Genomic DNA, 25,460 nt, shown 5'->3' on the forward strand with positions numbered 1-25,460 from the left:
ATGGGCGGGCGCGGAGGGCGGGTCGGCGGCGGCCGGGGTAGGCTGCGCTGGGCGGCGGGGCGGCCATGTTGGCCGGAGGTGTGTTAGTGGGTCAGGGCCGGGCCGGGGGACACAGGGGGGACACACGGGGGACACGGGCACCGCGCGGGGCCGTGGCTGCGGGGGCCACCCGCGGTGCCCGTCCCTCCGCAGCGCTTTGCCTCAGGGGGGCTGTCCCACCTAGGCGTCGGGACCGGCCCGGGGCGGTGCCCGTGCTCGGGGGTCCCGTTCCCCGCGCTGAGGGGAGGACGGGGCGCGTTCCCGTCTCCTGCTCCTTGCCCGTCCCCGCAGATTTGGGTTATAAAACAGCCGGGAGACAGCCGCCCGCGGGTCCCAGCCTGTCCCCACACGGGTGTCGAACACCTCTCCTTGTCTGGTCTAAGCTCACGCTGGTTCCTGGCGGGGAACACCTCGATAAAAGCCCCTCGTGTCACCGAGGACTCAAATCCAATCTTCGTTATTTACCTTCTGTCCCCAGGCTCCCCACCCTGAGCATTTTTCCCCAGCCACGGCATCGCTGCCGTGCCCTCCCTTCGTCCCCGGCAGCCCCGCAGCCCACGGCATTGCTCAGGGCTGGAAGGGATGAGGTATCCAGGAGAATTCCGCTGTCACACTCGCTATAACACACCCGCTGGTTATTCAGCCTTCCCCATGCAACAGGCTGAACGGCTTGGAGCACTCGGCTGCCAGCTGAAATGTGCGATTCTCACTTAAAGCGATCGTGATCTTTCCGTGGCTGCCACTCGAGGGGTAACTTGTTGAAATCGTGCTCCACGTAACAGGCAGAACAGAATCGGATTCTCGTATTGTCTTTTAAGCGCTTCTAAGTGTTTTAAAGATCGTGGTTAAAAGGTCTCTAAGGTCGCCTCCGAGCATCCTTGTGGGGAAGGTTAATTATGATTATTATTAAATGTGTTTTCATAGTAAAAATTACTGAGGGTCAGACCCAGGTGTTTTAGAAATGTGGTCGGTTTTTATTGTTGGCTGCTTAAATGAGAAGTGAGAATTTCTATGGAAAATAAATCATAGAATCCCAGAATGGTTTATGTTGGAAGGGACTTTAAAGATTGTTTCATTTCAACCCTCTGCCTTGGGCAGGAACATCCTCCACTATCCCAGGTTGCTCCAAGCTCCTTCCAACCTGGCTTTTGATACTTCCAGGGATCCAGGGGCAGCCAGAGCTTCTCTGGCTGTGAATAGTTCTGCAAGAAACCTTTCCTGCTAAAAGAATCTCGGAGAGATTCTTTTTTAAATGTTTTAGCTCAGAGACCTCAAACATGTCCATAGCCAGTAGCTCACAAAGAGGGAATTATTCAGTGTTTGATGGGAGTATTCCCTGATAAGAGCAATCTGCAGCAGAGGCATCAGGCTCCCAGCATCCTCCCCAGGTGGTTTGTAAATAATGAGAGAGGCAAACAGCTTTGTGAAGGACTGAGATTGAAGTCAGCATTAGCAGGAATTATTTGGGAACAAGCAGAAGCTTTTGTTCCACTAATAGACTGATAGTGTGGGATCAATAAGGGAACCCACAGGTTTAGATTCCTATGGCCTGCATGTCCATGCTCTGTGATTTGGGAAGTTTAATTTAATTTCTTAACATCAAATCTTGAGGAGATTTGGCGCTGTGTAAGAAGTGCTTGAGAGTCGGCATTGGCATGAAAGTTAAACCAGAAGTTTTGTGAAAATTCTAAATTTAAGCTTTAGATCTTGCCATAATAAATTCCCTGGTTTTTTTTTTTTAAAATCCTTCTGGTTTTAAATTCTTAAGCCATGGGATTTTTTTTACTTTTTGGACAATTTTGACTGATGCATTTTTTAGATTTGCTGCTGGCTTTGAAGTATTTGGTACAGATGCCCCATTTCTAACAAGAGTATAACAATCATAATTTCACACTATGAAGAGTAGACCAGACTGTACCGTTCCCTTCATCATAAGACTTGTGTTGCTTTTTTGTTTTTTCCTGGAAATGACAGAATTAATAATTTTTCTCTTAGTCTGAAAGACTGTCAGAAAAAAATGTAGGAACAGCCATCCTGTCAGGATGTAGAATATTGCTGGAGATTGGAAACTGAATTGTTTAGTTTTGGTTTTGTTTTTTTGCCGTTGCTTTCACCCCACTCTGCTTCAGGGGAAATCTAGAGCTTAAAAAAAATTAGATGTTAGTTTTACTACTAATACTCATGTGTGCAAACCACTCTCCTAACTCTGCAGTGTTATTTTAATAAGGGTTTATGCTATGACTATTTAAAATTTAACCATTTTTTAAATTAATTTAAATCAGTTAATATAGTTCTAATAAGTTTAACATGCTGCACATCCCACTCTTAGCACTAAAATAAGAATAAAATCTCAGTCTTTGTTGCAGAACATACAGAAAAGTGTTTCTAGTAGGAATATATTAATCTGGGCATAGTTGTTACAAAATATGTCCATGCAGAATGTTTGTTAGTTTAAAAAGTAATCATTTTGTTTTGCTTCTGCCTCCTGTGTGATGGTCAATATCAGTGCAGGCTGGGATACAAACACAGGCTGGGCAGGCACAGGTGGAGCAGCCCTGGGAGGATCTGGGGGTGCTGCTGGGGGAGAGCTGGACCTGCCTTGGCCCCCTGGAGCCCCCCATGCCCTGGGCTGATCCCCCAGCCCGGGCAGCAGGGAAGGGTTGGGATTGTGTCCCTGTGCCCTGCTCAGGTGAGACCTCACCTGCAGAGCTGCCCCAGCCTGGGACCAGCACAGGGAGCACCTGGAGCTGCTGCAGAGAGCCCAGAGGAGGCTCCAGGATGAGCAGAGGGATGGAGCAGCTCTGCTGGGAGGAAAGGCTGGCAGAGCTGGGATTGTTCAGCCTGGAGAGGAAAAGCTTTGAGGTGACACAATTGAGGCCTCACCGTGGCTGAAGAGAACCTACAGGACAGATGGAGAGAGAGAATTTACAAGTGACAGGACAAAGGGGAATGGGTTCACACTGCCAGAGCAGGGTTAGATGGGATCTTGGGAATGAATCCTTCCCTGGGAGGGTGGGCAGGCCCTGGCACAGGTGCCCAGAGCAGCTGTGGCTGCCCCTGGACCCCTGGAAGTACCCAAGGCCAGGCTGGACAGAGCTTGGAGCACCCTGGGACAGTGGAAGGTGTCCCTGCCATAGCAGAGGTGGAGCCAGATGATATTTCATCTCCCTTCCAGCCCAAACCATTCAGAGCCCCTGTGATTCCATCACTTTCTGGGATCTGTTTGCTGACACAGCTGCAGCACCCCCAGGGCTGGAATTGGTGCTGGCACGGGGGGTCCATGAGTTCTCTGTTCTGTGGATTCATGGGCTCTGCTGCCTGAGGTGTGTGTGTGACTGAAGACCAGAGCTTCTCTTTAGAGGTATCACTTCTAGGTCTTGAAGTCTGTCTGCTGTGGGCAAGTAGGATTGGAAAAATAACACTGGAGGGGGAAGGGATGATCAGTGGAGGAAGGGGAACAGAGACAGTGAAGTAACAGTTCTGCTGAAGGGAAGAGGCTTAGAAGAAGTGAAACAGTCTGTGTATCTTTAGTTCTTTTAAGTGGCAATGCTCCATCAGACTCAGGGTCTGGGGGTTTTAAGCAGGTGGTGTTTTCTCTCCAGGACAGAAAAAGCAAAGAGCATAATGCCCTAGATGGTTGTGCTGGCATTTTAATAGAACTCCTTCACCAACAAGGTAGAGGGACTTGGCTGCTTTTGTGAGTCCAGGAATGAGACTGCAGTGGATGGAAATACAGGAAGATTTCTCTTTTAAAAAAGAGAGAGAAACTCTTTTAAAAGAGTGTCTTCACTGCTATGAAATAATAATAATAGTACTAATAAACTTACTGTCTTTGTGGCAGGGGAGAAAAGTAAAAACTTTTTGAAGTCTGGATAATCATTGAAGAATCATGTAGAAAGAAATAAAGGAACATTATTCAGAAAGAAAAGTAAGAAACATACACATTCATTGAGGCTGGAAAATCCTCCAAAGCCATTGAGTCCAATCTGTGAGTGATTCCCACCTTCTGAACCAGAGCCCGGAGTGCCATGTCCAGATGTTCCCTGGACTCCACCCCAGGCAGTCTGCATGTTCTCAGCTTGAAGACTGCCTTGAGCAGAGGGTGTTCTGTACCAGAAAACAAGTTGGCACGAACTGTGGAAGGAAAAAATGTTTTTAGGAGATGTGCAGGAGAACTTCTTGCATCTCTAACTCCAATATTTCATTAAATGTCTAGCAAACAGTGCATGGTACATAATGGTTCTTTCCAAGCACATGGCATAGTTTTTGTGCTTTCTCTGAAATTCAGAGTTGGCCATGAATGTTTCAGTCTGAGCTTTTAGGTTTAGTACTGGCAGCCTCTCATGAGCTATTTTTTTATACCTGCATCAAAATTGTGACTTTGACAAGCTGTACTGTGTGATGCAGTCACCATCATGAAAGTGTAATTGTTCCTGTAATGCACTTACAGCAGGCATTTAGCTGCTGGGATAATAAGCACTGTGCAGCCAACAAAAAAGCACAGCCACGCTCCATGTGCCTTTCCAGTGGTACAAAATACACAGCTGAACTGGGCTAGAAATAGCAACTTTCCTTGTAGCCACGGTACAAATGATTCATGCAGGTGACCGAGAAAGACTTTCAGAGCTGCTAAGCTAAAATCTGAATTTTTGGGTTTTCTCTTCCAGGGGCTTCTTTTGAGGTGATGTGTTGTGGCAGGAGGGTGTTTTAGTGGCCCAAGAGGCAGCACATGCACAGGAGCTGCGTTGTGTGTCCTAAATGCTGCATATTTGGAGTTTAGCTCCTGATGTGGGCTAGGTTAGACCAATAATCCCAGGTAATGCAGCTGCTGCTCCCCTGCGTGAAATCTGGTCTTCCTTGGCATCTTGGAAACACTGTCTCTTCAGAAAGTAAATATTAAATACAGGGGATGATTTTTAGTTAGGATTTGTCATTAGATTAATTAGATGTTAACTCCACAGAACAGGTTCCTTGCTGATGACTGGTGGGATTTTAACTAATGTACATGTGCATGCCTCCATCAGTAGCCCAAATTCTTAAATGTTAGATGGACATAGCTGCTCCTGAGAGCACAGAACCATTGAGTGGTTTGGGCTTGACAGGACCTTAAAGATCATTTCATTTTAATGCCCTGCCATGGGCAGGGATACCTTCCACTATCCAGATTGCTCCAAGCCCCATCCATCCTGGTCTGGAGCACTTCCAGGGATGGGACAGCCACAGCTTCTCTGGTACCCTGTGCCAGGGCCTGCCCACCCTCACAGGGAGGAATTCCTTCCCAATGTCCCATCTAACCCTGCTCTGGGTCAGTGTGAAGCTGTTCCCCTTGTCCTGTCTCTCCATCCCTTGCAGAGTCCCTCTCCATGTGTTGGAGGCTCCTCTCAGGTGTCCCCAGGCCCCAGTGAAGGCAGGAGCAGAGCTGGGTGCTGATGTGACTCCAGACCTGCAGACACAGAGCCAGCTCCGGGCCTGGCTCCTTAATCACCTTAATCTGATTTCCCTGCAGGCTGTTGCCACAGGAGCCTGCCCGCTGCTTTGGGCTCTGTATTCCACCTGTGTCTCTGCACTTGGGAAGGGCTGATGGAAGGCATTAATGGAAATTGTCCTGAAGTAGAAATTCCAGCTATATTTATCTTCAGTAATTCTTAGTGCTGCTGTACTTGAGCTCTGCCACAGCTCTTTTAGTTCGTTCAGAGCTGCATTCATTATAGATAACACAACAGCTGGACTATTCTTTTCTAACTCAGTCTTGGGCTGAAAGTGCCAGTAATGATAAATTCTGTAGAAATGGGACTTTAACTGCAGTCTGCAAATTGCTTTCCTTCACAGCAAGTTCTGATTTTACACCTGTGCTTCCATATGTGTCATTGACTTGTGCCATACATCTTTATTTACACTGGCAGTTAAGTATAAACAGCAGGAGGCTTTTAATGATGACCTTGATCTTTCTGGGAAATTTGGAAAGCAGTTGGAAGTAGGGCTGCTTTGTTGGGAGCATGAAGGATATCTGGATTGTGCAGCTCCCTGAGGCAATGTCTTTCTTTTCACGGCCTCACTGTGTTTTCCCCTTCCACAGAGCTACTAAGAAAAATCCTACAGTGTGGAATAGTTGACTAAATTCTACTGGGATTAAATTAAAATATTAATATAAATATTATAAAATGTCAAGAACTAAACAGAGAATTATTGGAATATTTGGGTTACCTGATACACTGCTTTGACCGGAGAGGACATGCACTGGCATTCTTAAATAGTGCAAGAAGTTTATCACTCCAGTCTTAGAGATGGTAAAAGTGTTTTCAGCCTTTAATATTTGTTTTGAGGATTTGGAAGTGATCCAGAAGCTGGCACTTGGAAGCGTTGGTTGTTACTGAAATCAGTGTCGGTAGAGATGAAGTTTCATCCCCCTTTGCTGGCTGTGTGTGGAACAGCTTGAGGCCCACGTTCTAACAAAAAACACAATAAAGAAGCAGCAAGTGTTTCCTTTCTCTCCCCTTTGTGTCATGGAGAACTCTGGCTGTCTCCTTGTGAATGCAGGAGGTGGTCTGGTGGTGATGTCAAAGCATTAATCTGATGTGCTGGTGAAAAATGCATCAATCTGCAATGGAAAGAAAGTGTTGAGGTGTTCAGGATCATAACCTTGCTTCTGTTTTTGTGTCTGAGAAGATCCTGTGTTTGTTTTAAAGAGCAGGCCCTTTCTCCTAGCCCAGGTGAGGCTGAGAAGTGACTCAGTCATCCCTGCCACGTCCCCACCTGGGAAGGACCAGTCCTGCTGTGGTGTGGCCTTTGCTGAGTGAAGGCAGATGGGGCTTGCTGTGGCACAAACTTTAAATGTTGCTTTTAAATAAGTAAAGGGTTCCCTGGAGGTTTTGGAGCAGAAAGGAGCTTTTCTCACAAGGAGCTGGCTCGTTCACCACAGGGCCCCGTGAGAAACGGCCGCTCTGGCAGGGCTAGCGAGGGTTCAGCTGAGAACTCTGTGTAACTGGACCTGTAACTGTTGTTCTTTATATTCCAGCTGCTCTTTGCAAAGCAGGCTGTTTTGATAAATAAAGACTTCTTTGCATAGTGACTGTTTTTACCACAGTCTGATGGTCCATATGCTAAAGAGGACAAACTAACTGAGATACCATCTGAAAGTGGGAATAATCATGGGGATGCTGTCATGTGCTGCTGGGGGAGGGTTCTGAGCTGTGGGAGAACACTTAGAGTTTACTATTTGTTTTTCAAAAGAGGAGAATAAACACAGCCTGAGCAGATTGCACCAGAGTCTGACTTGGGAGCAGTGCTGAGTGAGGGTTTTCCTTACGCCATTCAGAATTCTGGATTAAACTCAGAAGAGTCATTAGACAAACATCTGAAGTACAGCAGGTCTGTAGAAACTTCTAAACTGTAAAACTACCAGTAGATAAATTGGTCCAATTTCAACATAGGCCTTACTTGAATTAATAGAGAAGATATTTTATTAGACAGCTGTGAATTTGGCAGTTTTTAATTTGTTCTCTTGAGGAAATCTGTCTCTTCCAGTCTGCTGCTGGATGGTTTCTGTGATCCTCTACCACTAGATGTTGCTGTGTGAGTGATTGATGTAATCTTATCTGATGCTGGATGGATTCATCCCTGAAGAAAAGGAGGAGATACCACTGAAACAGCATTTCTGCTTCTTCTGAAATTTATATTTTGAGACTTTTGCCTGAGACATTTTTAGAGTTTATTGGCTCTGTTACATTAGTCATAAAGGTTGTCTCTCTCTTGGATACCCAGCAGTGTGCTGATTATTGTTCCCAGTTTGGCAGGGTTTTCACTTCAGGTGTGTCTGTAGAGCTGCTGGTCTCAGCAGAGAGGACAAAAGGCAGGAAAATGTAACTTGACCAAAAATGGTTTTGCAGCAATTCTGTTCTGTAGCATCTGTGGCTTTTCATTCAATGAAAAATGGCAGGGGAAGAAAATTTCTATACATTCCAGCATGAGAAAAATCAGTTTTCAGGGGAAATTCTTGCCTTTGGCTGTTTTTTAAGCTTTCACCTTGTTGGTGAAGGATTACTCACCTCCTTGGGGGTTTGCTGTGTTTATTCTGCACAGAAGCTGACAAATAGAAAAGCTCCATCAGGGTGAACTGAAGTTATCCTAAGGAAAAATTTCATTGCATGGATAGTATAAACACCCTGAGACTGAAGTAAAGCTGGAAAGGAATCGACAAGTGAATAAAACAAGAAGTTTGGAATTGGATTTGGGGAATCTGGGCTTGGAAATGCCTCAGGTAAGTCTGCTAGGATTTTATTCACTTCTGTAAATAATTTTGCCTCTGCTTAAGAACAAATTTGAGCAGCACTAGGAAGGAAGATGTGTAAGAGATTAAAGGATGTATATTTTGTAGGGTCCCTGTAGTGTCTGTGGTGGAAGCTGTGGTGCTGCTCTTGGTGCTGTGTTTGTTCAAGCTTCAGCCACGTTGTTGCTTGGTGAGGGAGGATGCCTGGAGAGCAGAACAGCCTTTTATTACTGCAGTGATTCACACTCAGCACACTGAATGACTTTCAGCAGCACAGTGTTTCTCCCTTCCCAACCCTCAGGGTGAGAGTGTCTAGAAGAGAAATTGAGGTCTGGAATTAAATGTAGCAGAAGGCCTTGCTGCCCATTCCCTGCATGCCCAGTCATCCTGCATAATGCTTTTTTTGCCAAATTTCACTTAGTTCTTGAGAAAGAGGTAACAATCTTGATTTAGTTGTCATAAATTTTGCTTTCCTTACAATTTCATGTGGAAGTTTTATGAGTTCTAATGGCTCTAAACACAGTCAACACTGCTTTAGTACAAAATAATTTGTATTAGAGGGACTCCCAGATCTTGCCAGGACTGGCCCTCATCCTCTACAAATGCCAGCATATCCGAAAACTTGGCAGACATAAGACTTTGAAACCAACAGGGAAGAATGAGGGAGCAGTGAATGCTCTTGCAGCTCTGTGGTAGATAAAAATTTGTCCTTTGATTGCTCCTGCATGTTGTCAGCTGCTCTTGAAGCATTCTCTGGCTCTGGGGAATGATGTGCTTATCTGTGGTGGTAAAAACCTTCGGAGACTAGGAGGAAATGGTTGTCCTCTTTCTGTTGGTTGAAGATGAAAATGTGCCTTTTTCTATCACGTTTGAAATGTCTGTCCGTTGTGCTGTAGCCCAGTGTGAGTGGAATGGACCCTCCTTTTGGGGATGCCTTTCGGAGCCACCTGTTTTCAGAGCAGACTCTGATGAGCACAGATCTCCTGGCGAGCAGCTCGGATCCAGACTTCATGTATGAACTGGTAGGTCACCTTTGTGTGCCCGGAATTTCATCTCCTTGACTGACACCAGTTCCTGTAGGAATCAAAGGGTGTTGGTTCAAGAATGCTGGAAAATTATTCATTATTGCTGGCTGCTGATTAGGGAAGGGCTGGATTGCTTGTCCAGCAAATGTGGTGCTTCTTCAGCAGGCACTTCTTCAAACTGGCCATTGGGACAGGCTCAGATCCACCTTCCACTGTCCCAGGCTGCTCCAAGCCCTGTCCAGCCTGACCTTGGACATTTCCAGGGATCCAGGGGCAGCCACAGCTTCTCTGGGCACCCTGTGCCAGGGCCTCACCATCCTCACAGGGAAGGATTTCCCCCTGCTATGTTCTGCTTCACCCAAGCTGTGAATGCAGGGGAAGGAAAATAAAGGTTGACTACTTTTGTGAGCATTCCCTTTTTGATTTTCTCTCTGTATCAAAGCGGAAAGGTCACTCGTGGTCATTAACTGGTTGTGGTAGAATGAGGATTTCCAGGAACTGGTAAACTCGAGCATATTCTGTTAAGCACATAGCAAAGATTGACCTAGCTTATAGAGCTGCTGTGATGTCTTTCATATTTCAAATACATGGGTATTGGCATTGGTTTGATTCCCGATGAGCAGATGGATTTGCAATAGCAGGAAAAGGCAGTGTTATAGGAAGAACAGTGTCTTCAGAAAGATCTGTTGCTGAAGCACGGGAGCTGAACTTCATTCTGACCTTCAAAAGAAGCTTTTAGTTGAAAGTTGAGGTCTCTTCCTATGTCACCACTCTCATATTTCACTGGAATTGTGCTCTCCTTACCAGATTAAGTAGAGGACAGAGATGATGGATACTTTTTGGTATTAACTTTTAACTTACCTTATTGTGCACAGGACAGAGAAATGGACTATCAGCAAAGCTCCAGGGACAACTTGCTTTTGATGGAGGACTGCAAAGACCTTGAGAACTTGGAGTCTTTTACGGACATCCTGGACAAAGAAGCTGCTTTCACTTCCAAGTGGGAGCAGTGGGATACCTACTGTGAAGACCTAACTAAGTACACTAAATTAACCAGCTGTGACATCTGGGGAACAAAAGAGGTGGATTACCTGGGCCTTGATGACTTCTCAAGCCCATACCAGGACGAAGAGGTGATCAGCAAAACACCCACACTGGCTCAGCTGAACAGTGAGGACTCCCAGCCTGTCTCAGATTCACTCTATTACCCTGATTTGCTCTTTAGTGTAAAACAAAACCCTTTAAATTCTTTATTACCTGGCAAAAAAATCGCGAGCAGAGCCGCGGCGCCGGTCTGTTCCTCCAAGAACGTGCAGGCCGAGGCCGCGCTGTCGGACTGTGCCCAGAAGGCCAGCAAGCCTGGCAGCCAGCCTGCTTCCAGCACACAGATCATGGCCAAGACCAACGTGTACAGCAGTGAAAAGGTGAACATTCACGTTGAATGTAAAGACTATGTTAAAAAAGCAAAAGTAAAGATCAACCCCTTGCCGCAGAGCAGGCCCGTGCTGAGCCAGGCGCACGCTGACGCAGCCAAGGAAAACACCTGCTACTGTGGGGCTGTAGCAAAGAGACAAGAGAGAAAAGGACTCGAGTCCCCCCATGGTCACAGTACAACTCCTGGTTTGCCTTTTAAAGAGACTCAAGAGCTGCTCCTCAGCCCTCCCCAGGAGAGCCCAGGGCTGGCGGGGGGGGAGAGCAGCCTTTCCGCCAGCACGTCCGTGTCGGACTCCTCACAGAAGAAGGAAGAGCACAATTATTCTCTTTTTGTAACAGACACTTTGGGTGAACAGTCAGCCAAAGCAGACCCCGAGGAAGAGGAGGAGGATGAGGATGATATTGAAGATGAGGACCATGATGAAGGATTTGGCAGTGAGCACGAGCTGTCTGAAAACGATGATGAGGAAGAAGATTACGAGGACGATAAGGACGATGACATCAGCGATACCTTCTCAGAACCAGGTACCAGCATTGTTGGGCTTTGGTAATGTGAAGGTTGATGGATTTGTCCATCAAGCTTTTGAACTCCTGGTAGTTACTGAAGAGCAGCACTGATCTTAAGTTGTGAGCTCTCCTCCCTCATTTTCTGAGTGCTTTGCAAAATGCAAATTAATTCAAAGTATGCAAGGTCTCTGTTGCCCTGTTTCATTAAAAGCTACATAAACTATGATCATGCAACAAAAATTATAATAGAGAATACAGGAAGCCCACCTGAGGTTAGAGCAGCTACCTGCAAGTTTGGCCTTCTTTTTTTTGTAGCTCTCTGGTAGGATATGCAGACCTTTCTAGCACTTCTTATAGCTGTGAATTTATCCAGAATTGGATCTGTCAGGATGTGAGTGAAATGATTTCATAAACTTAAGTCCTACTTTCAGCTACAGTTTTTCCACAGAATCCAAAAAATGACTGAAATTAATAGAATCATTTCTAGGTGGTTTTCAGCAGTAACACTTAGTGGCTGCTGAATTGAGGATACTGAATTCCTCTCTCTCCTGCCTGTAGAAATGGAGTTCTAACAGCAGGAATAAGAACTAACCTTCAGCTACAAGGTAACAAAACAGTGGCATTGTATAAAAATAAAATCTGCACACAAAGCCACAGGATTGTAACCAAGTGTTAATTTCATTTCAGAATGTATTACGATATTCACATCCTATAAATGTCCTGTAGCAGAGTATAAGAATTAAAGTATTCAGACATTTGGCAATATATAACTTTGAGGGGATAAAGCAGCTGAAATTTCTCCTTGTTGAGAACAGCAGCTTCCCTAAAGCTTGTCAGTGTTTGTCATAATGAACTCTCAGATGAAATTATTTTCTAATTAGATTTCCTGTGTTGGCATTAAACTCGTTAAGCATTCTGCCCTTTGTGCTACTTTGACATGCACACAACACATTTTTATTAACATTTTGAAGCCTCTTCCTCCCTTCTGGAGTGAACTCCCTCTGCTTTCTGGGGCCCTGAGCAGCTGTTCCAGCTCTGCAGCCCGTGGGGGTTGTGTTGCACTGGGAGTCTGGGATCCATGAAAAAAGTTGTGTTGAATGCTGTGGGTGGAATTAATTAATTTAATTAACTATTTTACTGACCAAAATCCTCATTCTGCAGCAGTAGCTGAGGATCTGGGCTTATCCAAGCTTGCCAAGCCCTTCCATGAATGAAGCTTAAAACCATGTGGTGATATTAAAAATTTTATCATATATCTTGTCTATTGTAGAAAATAACATCTCTGGGTATTATAATTCTGTCACTCTTGTACTTGGTGTTGCTTTTACCCTCTAAAGGTAAACACTATGGGTAAACTATCTAAAAATAGGCAGAGCACAGGAAAATGAAACCTTCCACAGCTCTGAAAGCAAATTCAGTTGGTATTTTGAGTGAGGATGTAATTTACTGAAAGGCAAAAAATCTACTAGTTATTGCTGGTCCTCTAAAGTTTTTTTTTTTGTACATGATTTGCTTTTGGTTATTCTTCATGTATGCTTTTAGAGTGAATGAAATGCTTTCTTCAAGTGTTATTGAGGAAATATGTAGATATACTGAAGGAGAAATAGCTAAAAATGTGACTGGCTCCCAGGCAAGTTTGGACAGCAGTGTTTTTATTATCACCATGAAACAGATTTAGCAGCTTTGGTCCCCTGCAAAGGTAGCTTATTACGGGAATTACCAGCCCAGGCCTTTTCTAGCATTTAAATGTGGTGGTTTTGCTATTACTGAGTCTATTTTTCCTATCTCATTTAGTAGAAAGACTTTTAAATTACTGTTCCTGCCATCAAGTAGTCAGGAGATTCCAGAAATGGGAAATGCAGCAATTTATTCAATTGTCAGTAGCACTGGTGAAAAAGTGCTCATAGAGATGCAGAGATTGTTTAAGAAGCTGCATTGGATCAGTGTGAGCACCTGGACTATCAGCTGGGGGAAAAACACTGGAAATGATTTCTCAGAAGCCTCTGTGGTGAAGTGGTGAGGAGGAGGAGATCTCTGGGTTTGTTTCAGTGGGGCTATTTTTGGGTCTCACCTGGTGAGAGGCAGAAATCACATGGACACTGTTCTCTGTTCTGCTTCATTTAACCCTGGTGAATTTAAACCTGAAACCACGGGGAGGGATGCGAAGAAAGACTTTTAGGAGGGAATTGTGAAGGACTTCAGAGTTGAATACAAGAACCCTTTCAGATTTCTTAGAAGCCTGCCCTGCTGTGTGATCTTTGCTAAGAGGAGGAATAAATACGATGCAGAGCAGCTAAACAAGTTGCTGTGTTAGGTTAGGACACTGGATTCTTTTATGTAACTTTATAATGGTAGCAGGTCAGTGTTGGGCTTGCAAGGCAGGATGTATTAAGTCAATGTAATTGAAGTTGCTAACTTAATTACAGTTTGAATAAGCAAACAGGAAGTTCTGATTTGAACCTTGTACATTTGTACGCTTCAGCTCTTACAGAGATTTGTTTTCATTGGTTGGATTAATTCTGTGTTATCATGAAGATGGGCTCAATTTATATATTTCTGTATGAGTTACATAGCTTTTTTTCAGGTGGAAAGTCAGTGGGCTTTTTGAGTGCATTTTGATACTTATGTTAAACAGCATTTGAGTAAAATGGAGCTGCAGTTACAAATATTTACGGTATTTGAAGCTGTATTTAATGTAAATTGTCGATAATTTTGGCTATACAACACAAATGTTTTATAAAGCAAAGTTCATTGTTTGGTTTGCCTTTAAAATCCCGCCTTTCCAATAAACCAGAGAATCCAAGTATCTGAGTTGATGAAATGATGAGAAACAGAATTTCAGGATGGATTTCATCCATCTGCATACCTGACTTCTATTTGTGCTTTGGGTTATGACATGAGAGTCAGACCAAAGCAAGAAAGTTTGTTTTTCCTCTTTCAACTGGTTTTTCAAGTGCAAACAGACTAATTGAATGGACTGTTTTAAAAAGAAGAAAGTGTTCTTTGTGCTGGTGGAAGATGAAGCAGAGCTGAAGCATATGGGGTCAAGGCTTGCTAATTCTGCAGTCTATGCATGGGTGGCTTTTCCTTTAGCTCCATAAGAGTATGTGATGTTTAGAGATCACTTTCTAAAGTAAATGTAAACTATTATTTAGCATTTTAGCACAAAAGGCTATGCAGTGGTTTGAGATTTTTTTTTTAATCCTAGTATAGCTTATTTTTATTTTCTGAAGCATATTTGGTGTTTGAGACTCTGTGGTTTGTGTTTACAGTTATGGTAAATATTTCTGTGATGTGGACAGTGGCATTACAATTTCCATGTCCTTAATGTGCCGTTTGTGATACCAAGTACATCATAATTCACCTCTAAAATATTGTACACCTTTTCTGAGGATCATTTTTTCTCCCATTAAAGAGGAGGAAGAGGCTGAACAGTGGCTCCAGATCCCTTCAGCTTAGATGGTCCTTTGGTCACTGTCCTGATAGCAGAGCCCCTTCCTCCAGCCTAGGAGGGAGCAGTGCTTGGATTTATTCCCTGCAGGTCTTTGGACTCAAGGAGCAGCAGGAGTTGGACTCGATCCTGTGGGTCTCTTCCAACTCAAAGTGTTCTATAATTGAATCATTTTTTCTTTATTGTCTTTTGCTAATCCATCTTTATTATCTGCTTCTCTTTCTATGCTTTTTGTCAAATGTGGAGGGTAAGTTAGGATTGTGTTCCTGCCAATTCATGGAGAAAATTGTCTGGATGGGAGAACACAGTCCAACATCTGCTGTGTGTACTTGGCACTGCTGGGATTGTGGGGGACTACAGCTTAGGGGGTCAGAGAACACAAAGTGACTTTAAATGCATAAATAATTTTGGTTTTTTTTAACTAATGAAGCCCCATCAGTGGCTCAGTGTCTATCCCTGGATTTAAGGCAAGTACCTAGGAGCACTTGATGCTGCAAACCAAGTCTGTTAGATAATGCAAAACAGATCTGTGGTTCTGCTCTTAACTTGAATCCTCAGTCCGCTGCTAAAGGGCTACAAACAATTGTCACCAGCATATAAACAACCCCCTGCATCCTTTTAGGGTATGAAAATGATTCTGTGGAGGATTTAAAAGAAATGACTGCGATATCCTCTCGGAAAAGAGGCAAGCGAAGATACTTCTGGGAGTACAGCGAGCAGCTGACGCCGTCCCAGCAGGAGAGGATGCTGAGGCCATCCGAGTGGAACCGGGACACCCTGCCCAGCAACATGTACCAGAAGAATGGGCTCCATCATGGTAAGAAATCCTCATCCTGGCCACAAATAACTGTCTTCTCCTTGTGACACCTTCAGCAGCCAAACTCCCCTCCTTGCAAGTGCTGAGAAGTTGTGTTTGGCCATGAAAATTTGAGTGCTGTAAATCTGTTACTCAGGGCTGTTAGCAGGGCTCTGCAGTGCCCAGGGGAGGCACGGAGAACACACAGTAGGGACTTTCACTGTGGTTTCTTCCAGAGAAGCGGGGATGAATTGAGAATTGTGACTTCCAAGGGCTCTCAGTGGAAACCCCGGGAGTTCAAAGCTTTCTCAGTGCGATACTGTAAATATTGGATGGGTGGTTTGACTGATGTTTGCTGCTCGTGGCTGTTGCTGTCAGTGCTGCCTGTGTTAGCAGGAGGCTGGGAGGGCTCTGGGTGCCAAGTTCAGGGCACTGTGGTATGAACTGAGGACAAGCACTAAGGCACAAGTGTCTCTCTGCTCCTCCCTTCTCATTTTCCCCCTCTGAATGCAGCACAGTGAAGCACTTACTCCTCTGGGAATAAACTATTTCCTTAAGATGCCCTCTCAGAAACTTAAACCAGTTGCTCTAATAGCTGTGATTTATTCCCAGTGAGCAGTTACTGCACCACAAACATGATTAACATCACCCAAAACAAACCACTCTTAGGGGTATTTTTGTTTTCTTGTTACAGGACCTCTTTTAGGCTGTTCCATTTGATTTTGGCTTTGAAGGAGCAAATTAAACTAACTTCCCTGGTTGTAAGGTCAATTTTCCCTTAGAGTTGAAAACTACTGCTTTTAAAAAAGCAATTGGCCTTCTCTTAAATCAAAAGATTTTTTTTGTTGTTGTTCTTACCTGTAGATTTATTCAGGGAAGAAAGCATTTTTTTTCTTTAAATCTCCTTAGTTTTTAAAAGCTTCTTTATCCTGTAGGGAAATACCAGTACCTAAAGTCCCAATCATTGCTCTTTCTCATGATGGACCCCTGAGAAACCTGGTCTAGTGGAAGGTGTCCTTGCCCATGGCAAGGCGGAGAAAAAGATGAATTTAAGAGTCTGTCCAACCCAAACCATTCTATGATTCCATTATTTTATATTTGTTATCCAACACCAAATAACGAAACGTGCTCTGAGGACTCAAACCCACCAGACACTTGGACACTTGACCTTTAAGTCAAGTGCAAAACCAGGCCTTAAAGAGCTTCAAATACACATAATAAAATGGGTTAACTGGTCTTTATGTGGATCATTTCATCTCAGCATCAATGAAGACTGTTTCAGCACCAGGCCTCAGCACTCTTTCTTAGTCCAGAACTTTAGCAATAAGATTATTTCGGGATTTAATCCACTTGAGTGTGCAGGAGGATATTTTGGCTGAATATGAGTTAACAAGTTTACAGCCAGAGCAAAACAACAGGGTTTGAACTTGTGACATACATTTTTCAGCAGAGTTGTGTGTATGCTCTCTGTCACATCCAGTGGCCTGGCCAGCAGTATTTGCTCTTATCTGATCTGGATAGAATATGAATTGTACAAAGCTCTTTGTGTGGAAATGCTCTTTCTATTGTGAGAGGCCACAGGGATCACCTGATTCCGGCCCATTCTCCTGCAATGAACAAAGGAACTTCAACTGCACCCAAAAAATGCCTATTTTAGAGTGTTTTCTCACAGGTTTGTGTACATATTGTGTTGCTTCCCTACCCATTTTTCTGTATATTTAAAACAGGAAAATATGCAGCAAAGAAGTCACGGAGGACTGATGTAGAAGACCTGACTCCCAACCCCAGAAAACTCCTGCAGATTGGTAACGAGCTGAGGAAGCTGAATAAGGTGATCAGTGACCTGACACCCGTCAGTGAACTGCCCTTAACTGCCAGACCCAGGTCGAGGAAAGAAAAGAACAAGTTGGCTTCCAGGTATGCATTGGGCAAAGCTGCAGGGATGAGAAAACTGAATTGCTACAACTGAATGATAAAGATGTAGATAATTTTTGCCTAAAGAAGTTCTGCTTCATGTGGCAGCTCCTGCAATGGGATTTGTAGTTCATCAAATGCAAATTACCAGTTTATCGAAAAAGCAGGGCAGCTGGCACCTTGGGAGCTGTGGTTTGCCTGTTTCCTAGATAAGGTTCCCACTGGAATTGGCTTCCTTAGCTGTGGGGCAAACAGCTGGGACAGTGGCAAATTCTACAAGTGTCAAATGAGAGCAAATGCAGGTAGCAGAGTGTTTTCAGTGAAGGTGAGGATGGAGGAGTTTGTGCATCACAGCTCTGGGAGGATTGGTTGATGAGTTCATGTGGCTCTTACTACTCTGGCATTTCTGGTAGTGTTCTAATTCTTCCCCTCTTCTTGCCATAGGGCTTGTAGACTAAAAAAGAAAGCCCAGTATGAAGCCAATAAAGTAAAACTCTGGGGTCTCAACACGGAATATGGTAAATACAACTCTTCACATCTTAATTTTTCTTTTGTTTGGGCAAGTCTTTGTTTTGCACCATGATGTAACCTGGCTTTAGAGAAAAGAGTTGGTACAAACCCAGCAATTCTGTTGGTACAAAACCAGCCCATTGAATAAAGTTAATGTAAATTGGGTTATCTTCTTTGCAGATGTAAGTTATGTAAATGTATGTGTGTGCTGTAAATATTAATCAAAATATTGGTAATATTTGATGTAAACTATTATATTTAATTTTACAGTAAGTGTGATGTGACACTTTTGACACAGATAGTTGTGTGTGGATAACTGTGAATCCCTTCCAGGGGAATGTCATGTAAAGCTAATCCTTTATTTTTTTTCTTTGCAGATAATTTACTCTTTGTCATCAACTCCATTAAACAAGAAATAGTTAATCGGGTGCAGGTACCTAAAGATGACAGAGGAACCAACATGGAGCAAAAGTTGAACATACTTATTAAAGACACTCTTGGTAAGCAGTGAACTTCATGTATTCACCTGGGTATGAAAATGTAGAATCATAAATGCCCTGAGTTGGCAGGAACCCAGAGCTCATCCCATTCCACCAGGGACACCTTCCACTGTCCCAGGCTGCTCCAAGCCCTGCTCCACTTGGCTTGGAACACTTCCAAGGATCCAGGGGCAGCCACAGCTGCTCTGGGCACCCTGTGCCAGGGCCTGCCCACCCTCAGAGGGAACAATTCCTTCTCAATATCCCATCTAACCCTGCTCTCTGACAGTGTGAAACCATTCTCCCTTGTCCTGTCACTCCAGGCCCTCGTAAAAAGTCTTTCTCCATCTTGTTGCCTTACGCAGGCACTGGAAGGGCACAGGGAGGTCACCCCAAAGCTTCTCCTCTCCAGGCTGAACAATCCCAATTCTCCCAGCCTTTCCTCCCAGCATCCCTCTGATCTCACTACCATGGAGAGGAAAGAATGAGAATGAACCCTTTCCCGATTCCAGCTGTCCCAACCAAAGTGTCCCCTGGCTTTGTGTCACTCAGGAATGTGCTGTGAGCAGTGACCTGAGAGCAGCTTCTCTTCCCTCCCTTTCAGGACTTCCTGTAGCTGGACAGACGTCGGAGTTTGTGAACCAGGTCCTGGAGAAGACAGCAGAGGGAGACCCCACGGGCGGCCTCGTGGGGCTCCGGATACCCACGGCCAAGGTTTAGGGCAGGACTGGAGCTGCTCCCGGCTCAGGTTCTGCCCGTGCTGTCAAAGTTCCTCGTTGTAAATGGCATTCTGGTCTGCATGTCAGCTTAGCATTCTGTAAACACTCACCTGTAGGTTCCATTGGTTTCAAGTAACTCTGTAGGAAAACAAATCACAGCGCGGTAGAAAATGCTGCAGAGCATTTTTGGACCATAAACCAGATAGTTTCAAAGCTGCTTTAAAGCTCAAGGGCAGAAATGAGAGTTCTCTTTCAAATGATCTAGGACCAGAATATATCACTTTTGTTTGAGAAGCAAAAACATGGGTTTGCTAGTGAAAATACTCAGCATTTGCCAGACATTGTGACAGGTTTATGGTCCAAGTGAAGTAAGAGGAAGCATTTTTTTTGGTGAAGCTATCAATGTAGGGAGTTTTTCTGTTTTGTTTTTTTTTTTAATTATTATTATTTTTAAATATTTGGATTTTCTTTTCTTGTTCTTAAAAAAATCCAGTAAGCTTTCTTTGCAACCATTAACTTGTACATAGCACACGCAGCATTAGAGCTAGTGTGCCATATAAGATTTTAATTTTCTGAGCTTAATAGAGTATTTAAATGTCTGTGCAAGCAAGAGAAAAAAAAAGTATATTCTTTGTGCCTTGTATTTTGTGGGGAGAGCTATCAGTATAAGCTGGTAAAGTTTTGTATGAAGAAAACCCTGAGGGGCAAAACCGAGCTGTATAGATGGTGAGATTTTAGGTTTTAATGTATTTGTTCCAGCTCTTAAAATTTTTTGAATGTATATAGGAATATGTTGAAAATGTAGATATATGCCACAGAGTCTATGTATTGTATAAAAGATGGCTCTAGAAAACTCAATTTCGGTACTTTGGCCGGAAGAAAACAAATACTTGCACATTAATGCGATTGTTTATTTTTGTACCAAAGACAAATGCAACTGATATGGCGAACTGCCAGTCTAAGTAAAGTTTTGCACAGCTTATATGATACTGTACTGAATGTAAAAACAAAAGAAAAAAAGAAAAAAAATTAAAGGTCAGGGTTAGGGATCTTACTGAACTGTGAATTTTTTTGTTTGGGTCCAATTATCTACAGAAGGAGCATTCATACATAACAATATTATTTTGCTGTTCTTGTAGTTCGCTTCCATGGTAGATAAGTTGGTGGCCGTCTTGGAGTCTTTAAATCTTTTTTCTCTGCACTTACTGTAGGAGATTTTAATATATTTGGATTTTAGTAAGCTATTGGTAAAATAGTTTTCGACTTTGAGAATTTAAAAAAAAAAAAGTATTTAGCTTGTTGTAGTATACTTCCACCAAACAACCAAAATAAAATTATTTTTATTGTAACGTGTATATATGTAAAGAGAAAAAAAAAAAGAGCTACAAATATCTAATTCCTTAGTTGCCACTTTTCCAGTTGATGTATTATTATGCATGTGATGTTTCCAAGGATCAACACAGGCTTCAAACAAAACAAAACAAAAAAAAATTTATAGACTTTTATATTTTTGTACAGGTATTTCGAAACTAGCTTCTTCAGACTTATATGTGACTTATTCTTGTTAATTCAGTAGTTTCTATGATTGAGGAATATTAACACAAAGTTCTTATTTGCTCTTCTGCTAATAAGAGTTGGCTTTGTAGTCAGTGTTAATGTACAGATTAAAAGCTTTAGCCTTTGATGAGAAAGTCCTTTATCTCAAGGCAAGATCATTCTCTGGTTTCATGGACCCCCCCCCTCCTTTTCCTCCCTGTTCTTTCTCTCCCTATTTAAAGATGACAAAACACTGTTTACTGAAAATAGAAATACCAAATATTTTCAAATGTAGCTGCTGAAAAAAAAAAAAAAATGCAAAAGTCCATGAAGGCTTTCTCCCCACTCCCTTTGGGGAATTTCTCCACTTTGTTTCTAGTTTGTCTAAGTTTGTTTGTACTGTGATTCCTTTTTGTTTATAAGTAGATTATTTTTATATCCAAGCTTGTGCTATAAGAGAAAAAAGCCTGAATTGGTAACAGTGCAGTGAAAGTGATGGCCCTGCCCCACTCACAGCTTCCTTTGTTCTAAATATTTTGGAAGACTCAAAAGGGAGGAGGAGGCCAAAATACCACTACTGAGCTGTACAGAAAGTCTTTCCTACAAGAGACTGAACAAATACCCAGGGCAATTTAGGCAAAACTTTGTAAATCCACTTAAGGCTTGCAAAATCTGAGTGGAATGTGGGTGTTTTCCTCTGAGGCGTTTGTGTTGTCGTGTTGTTGTTCGGGTGAGGTGAAGAGTTGGCTGCTGCTTTCCACGGTGGCTCTGGTGTATTCCTCTTGTTCTTGTGGAGGTGCCCAGAGCCCCAAAACCCCGACAGAGAATGTGTCCTGTGAGGTTCAGGCTGTGCCTGGGCAGGGCTGGCACACTGAGCTTGTCCCTGTGCTCCATCCAAACGCTGCGGGCGAGCCAGCCTCTCTGAACATTGAGAGAGAGCAGTTTGGAATCAGGTAAAAACTTCTGGGACAAATTCAACTGACAAAGTATTTAAAAGCCCCCCCCTCCCCCCGTTTTGTTTTTTTTTTTTGCTGCCTGGGAATCCTGGGCAACACACAACTTTATAGCTTTTTATTTTTGTCTGAAAACCAGACTATGATTTTGGTCTCGCATTTCAAAGTAGACTTTAAATCTTTAGTGAGTTCCATACCCTCGCATTTCAGTGTTTCCTATGTATTATTTTAAGTTAAAGCTTTGAAATAGTTGAGCTTTTTAATGTTGACACTTTATTTTGTAACTATTTATATGTATGTACATCTTAGAAAAGCACTTTGTTTAAAAAAAAAAAAGAGGAAAAAGGAAAAAAAAAAAAAAGAAACTGCGTTTTATATGATTCCTGCCACTTGCTGCTAACTCTGGGCTGGTCAGAATGCTGCAGCGATACTTGAGATAAATAAAACCTGGCAGTAAAATGTAGAGTAAAGATAAGACCTTTTGCTGGTTTAACTTTATCATAAAGGTGACATAGGCAAGCTGTGCAGCTTTACATTTTAACCAGGGGACTCTGTGGCATTTAAACCGTCTAGAAATGGTTGTACTTTAATGCCAGTAACAATCTGCTTCCTCTAGTGTCATTAAAATATATACATTTAGTGTATACTTATCACAAACAAAAATCTTATAAGGGTATAAAAACCAACAAATGTACATGTTCTGTTTTTTGGCAATTGTGGCATGCGTTTTGGGGTGATCTTTAGAGAAGACCATTTTCTAAAGATTTTCAGTGTTCATACATAGTATGTGGATCTTAACGAAGTCCTGGGGTTATTTTTTTGTTTGTTTTTGAGTGTAGGCATTGTGAATATTCACTTTTAATCCTATATCCAAAAACAATGATCTATTTTTTTGATTTAATACAACCAGAAGCTCTTCCTTTTTCTGATACACTGGATTCTCTAGGATTTGTTTCCATATTAAAAGCATGCTGTCATAACTGCTCTTGTCGAGATCTCGTCAGTCTGAGCGTAGGTGCCACACTTGGAATCGATGGGCTGCTTGTTCTGCTGTACCATGTATGACCCTCGTCCTTCCCCCCTCCCTTCATGACAGATGATGATGTGGCTTTATATTGTGCCTTACTTGTACATCTAGAACTAAATGTTTTTCATTCCCTCTGAACTCGTCAAAGCTTCTGAGATGGAATCAGAGCTGATGAAAGCGTGCTGGAGCGAGTGCGGTTAGGGCTGATTTCAGTTTCTCTCAGTAGTCCTTTTGTATTTCTATGGAAGACCAGTTTTTGAATGGCCTTGCAAAACCTGGGGGTGCTCCTGAAGGGTGTTTTTAAACCCAAAACCCCTTTTGCTAACGCTTCCTTTTATGGTTTATTGAACACATTTACTGATACTTGGTGAGTACTTTTTGTTTTTGGGATGAGAGAGACTTACTACTAAAGCTATGTTTATGTGTGGATGGGCTGGATTTTCTTACCATACCAGTTGAAATAATTGTGATTTAATAAAGTTGCATTGCTGTAAAGCTCATGTGAGAGTCAGGCTCAGCTGTGTTCAGTTCCTAATTTATAGATTGACTTTTTACCATATTAAGTGGGCCAGGAAAAAGTTGGGGCTTTTAAAAAAAAAAACAAACAAAAAACCAACCTAAAATGGATGAAGGGTCTTTTAACTAACCTAAAAGCAAACTTACCCTTTGGAAATACAGAGGTGTCTGTTTAAAATTTATTTTTAAAAGACACCCCCCCAGTATTTATCTAATATTTGCCTTCATTAATGAAACAGCTTATTCACGACTATAATGACTGGATGTGCTTTTATTTTCCATAAATCATTTAAACATAGCTTTTTTTTTTTTTTTTTTAAAGCTCTAAAAGGTTTTATCAGGAGAATTTCCAAGGGTTTGTATCCAAGCTGCCTCCAGCAGAAATAGCAAATGCAGTTCTGTTCCTCAAATGTGTTTGCTTGTCTTCCTGAAATTCTGCTGAGGCACAACCCAGTTCTGGACCGTGAATGTCAGGATCTGTGTTTGGCCTTGAGACCCGAGTTTCAAGAGTGCATCTAATCATGATTTGATTTTTCTTTTGGAGTTGGAGGCTTCAGTTGGAATCACCTAGTGAAGTGTGCTGCTAGATGTGGTCTTGGCTTGTTGACACAGCCTTGCACACAGCTGAGGTTTATTTTGTTTACCCCAGGGATTGTGTGAAGTACATTTCAAACAGTTGCTGCCTCGGTGACTGATCCTTCTTGTAACTGTATTAAGGGCATTAGTCTGTTGAGAAAACACCACTCTTGAATATCTCCCAATGGAAATTGGGATTCTTCAATGTCATTAATCAAAGATGGCACTTTCAGGCTGTATCTTCTTTGCAGCAAACAAAAATCTCTGTCTTTCTACAACTTGCATTTCACAATATGCCATGTTTTCCCTTCAGTGCTTCTAGAAGGTGTCTTTGCACTGTGAATATAATCCTCAGCCTCTCAGACATCCATGAACTTCCACGGGAGCAAATACTGACTCTGCATTTATTGTCTTTCTAACGAGCTCTGGAGTTAAAAGTGAACCAGAGCTCTTTTAAACCATGCTTCCATTGTTTTTGTTTCCCCCATAAAAAGAAATAAAACTCCAAACATTTTAGATAACATCATTGTTCAGAGTTTTTCTGGAGTTTAAAATGTTTTGTAGTTGGGTATCCTTTAAAGTCAAATTTGGGTGACTTAACTAGCTCCTGTAAGGAAAACTTCTGGATTGGGTTTGGTATTGGGAAAAGCACATCCCACCCTATCAAAATACTCTGATTAGGAAACAGAATCTAGTAAGAAAACCTATTTTAATCTCTCTTATAATGATGGTTACTCATACATTCTGATTGGAATAATATATCTTCCCAGAATATTATATATCCAAGGAAAATTTATTGCTCAGTATTTGTGGTTGGGTGAACTCTTAAGGCTGATGGCAGATGCAAAAAAAGGCATTTTAAACAAAACGTGGCATCCTGTTCCACCTATGCTTGGGGTCATGATTGTAATGCTGTCCTTGATATTCTATAATCAACTTCCAACTGGAGCTAAGAAAAACTTACTGAAAGTCTTGTCTCTGTTAGAAAATAAATTTACCTTGTTCAAAGCATGATCTGTTAAGAGTTGCGATGTTAAATGTTGGTTAATAGTTGTGCAGCTTTATTTTTTTGAAAAGAGGCACAATTAAACTATTGACTTTGTTTACTCTGTCACCCTTGATCCCTAGCACTTCTATTCAGATACAAATTCATCAATGTATGCAACATCCTTTGTAATTTAAAATAAAAATTGTGGAGGAAATATTGTCTTGAATCACTGTGTGTGTGGAATGATAGTGAATGGCATCTGCTGAACTAAGTCCTCGGTCTCCTGGTATTTCCAGGAACTTTCCTTTGGAAAGGATGACAGCTAGGTAAGGAAATATGTGTTTTTTCCTTCTTCGTGCTCAGCACTGCTGGGTCGGTGTGGGACCATCTGGAGAACCTGGATTAGTGCCTGGAGAAACCGGCTCCCCGCAGGTCCTGTGGAAATGTGTCCGGCTCCTTTGGCCAAAGGGTCAGAGGGCAGCAGGGACAGGCCGCGGCAGCAGCGGGGAGTCTGTGGGACTTAAAGCAAAGGGCATTGCCCTGCTTCTCATTTCAGGGCTGCAGAAGAGACCTCGTGTTCCCCACCCTGCTCATGAGCAGCGCCAGCCTGGCCCGGCCGGGAACCCGGGGAGGCTCTTGGAGGTAAACCTGGAACTTCTCCAGAGGAATCTTCTGGCTCTGCACAACCCCCTGAGGGACGGCCAGAGGGGCTCTGCTCCCAGGG

At 42.9% G+C, this 25,460-nt stretch overlaps 1 protein-coding gene across 1 annotated transcript; it reads left to right on the plus strand.

The window, feature by feature from the left end:
• Positions 1 to 8,118: 8,118 nt before the first annotated feature.
• On the plus strand, positions 8,119 to 23,549 carry CREBRF (CREB3 regulatory factor). The gene is made up of 8 exons (XM_015641918.2): positions 8,119 to 8,296; positions 9,202 to 9,327; positions 10,206 to 11,289; positions 15,345 to 15,539; positions 17,246 to 17,435; positions 17,877 to 17,950; positions 18,320 to 18,442; positions 19,026 to 23,549. The coding sequence occupies exons 1-8, from the start codon at positions 8,288 to 8,290 to the stop codon at positions 19,139 to 19,141; spliced, it is 1,917 nt and encodes a 638-aa protein (XP_015497404.1). The 5' UTR covers positions 8,119 to 8,287; the 3' UTR covers positions 19,142 to 23,549.
• Positions 23,550 to 25,460: the final 1,911 nt, after the last annotated feature.

Source organism: Parus major, chromosome 13 (assembly GCF_001522545.3).
Source record: "Parus major isolate Abel chromosome 13, Parus_major1.1, whole genome shotgun sequence".
NCBI classification, from domain to species: Eukaryota; Metazoa; Chordata; class Aves; order Passeriformes; family Paridae; genus Parus; species Parus major.

Excerpts from the sequence above, each read along its gene's own strand:
- CREBRF (XM_015641918.2), top strand. Across the intron at positions 17,436-17,876 it reads AAGAACAAGTTGGCTTCCAG|GGCTTGTAGACTAAAAAAGA; the intron begins GTATGCATTGGG and ends TTCTTGCCATAG. Across the intron at positions 17,951-18,319 it reads GGGTCTCAACACGGAATATG|ATAATTTACTCTTTGTCATC; the intron begins GTAAATACAACT and ends TTTTCTTTGCAG.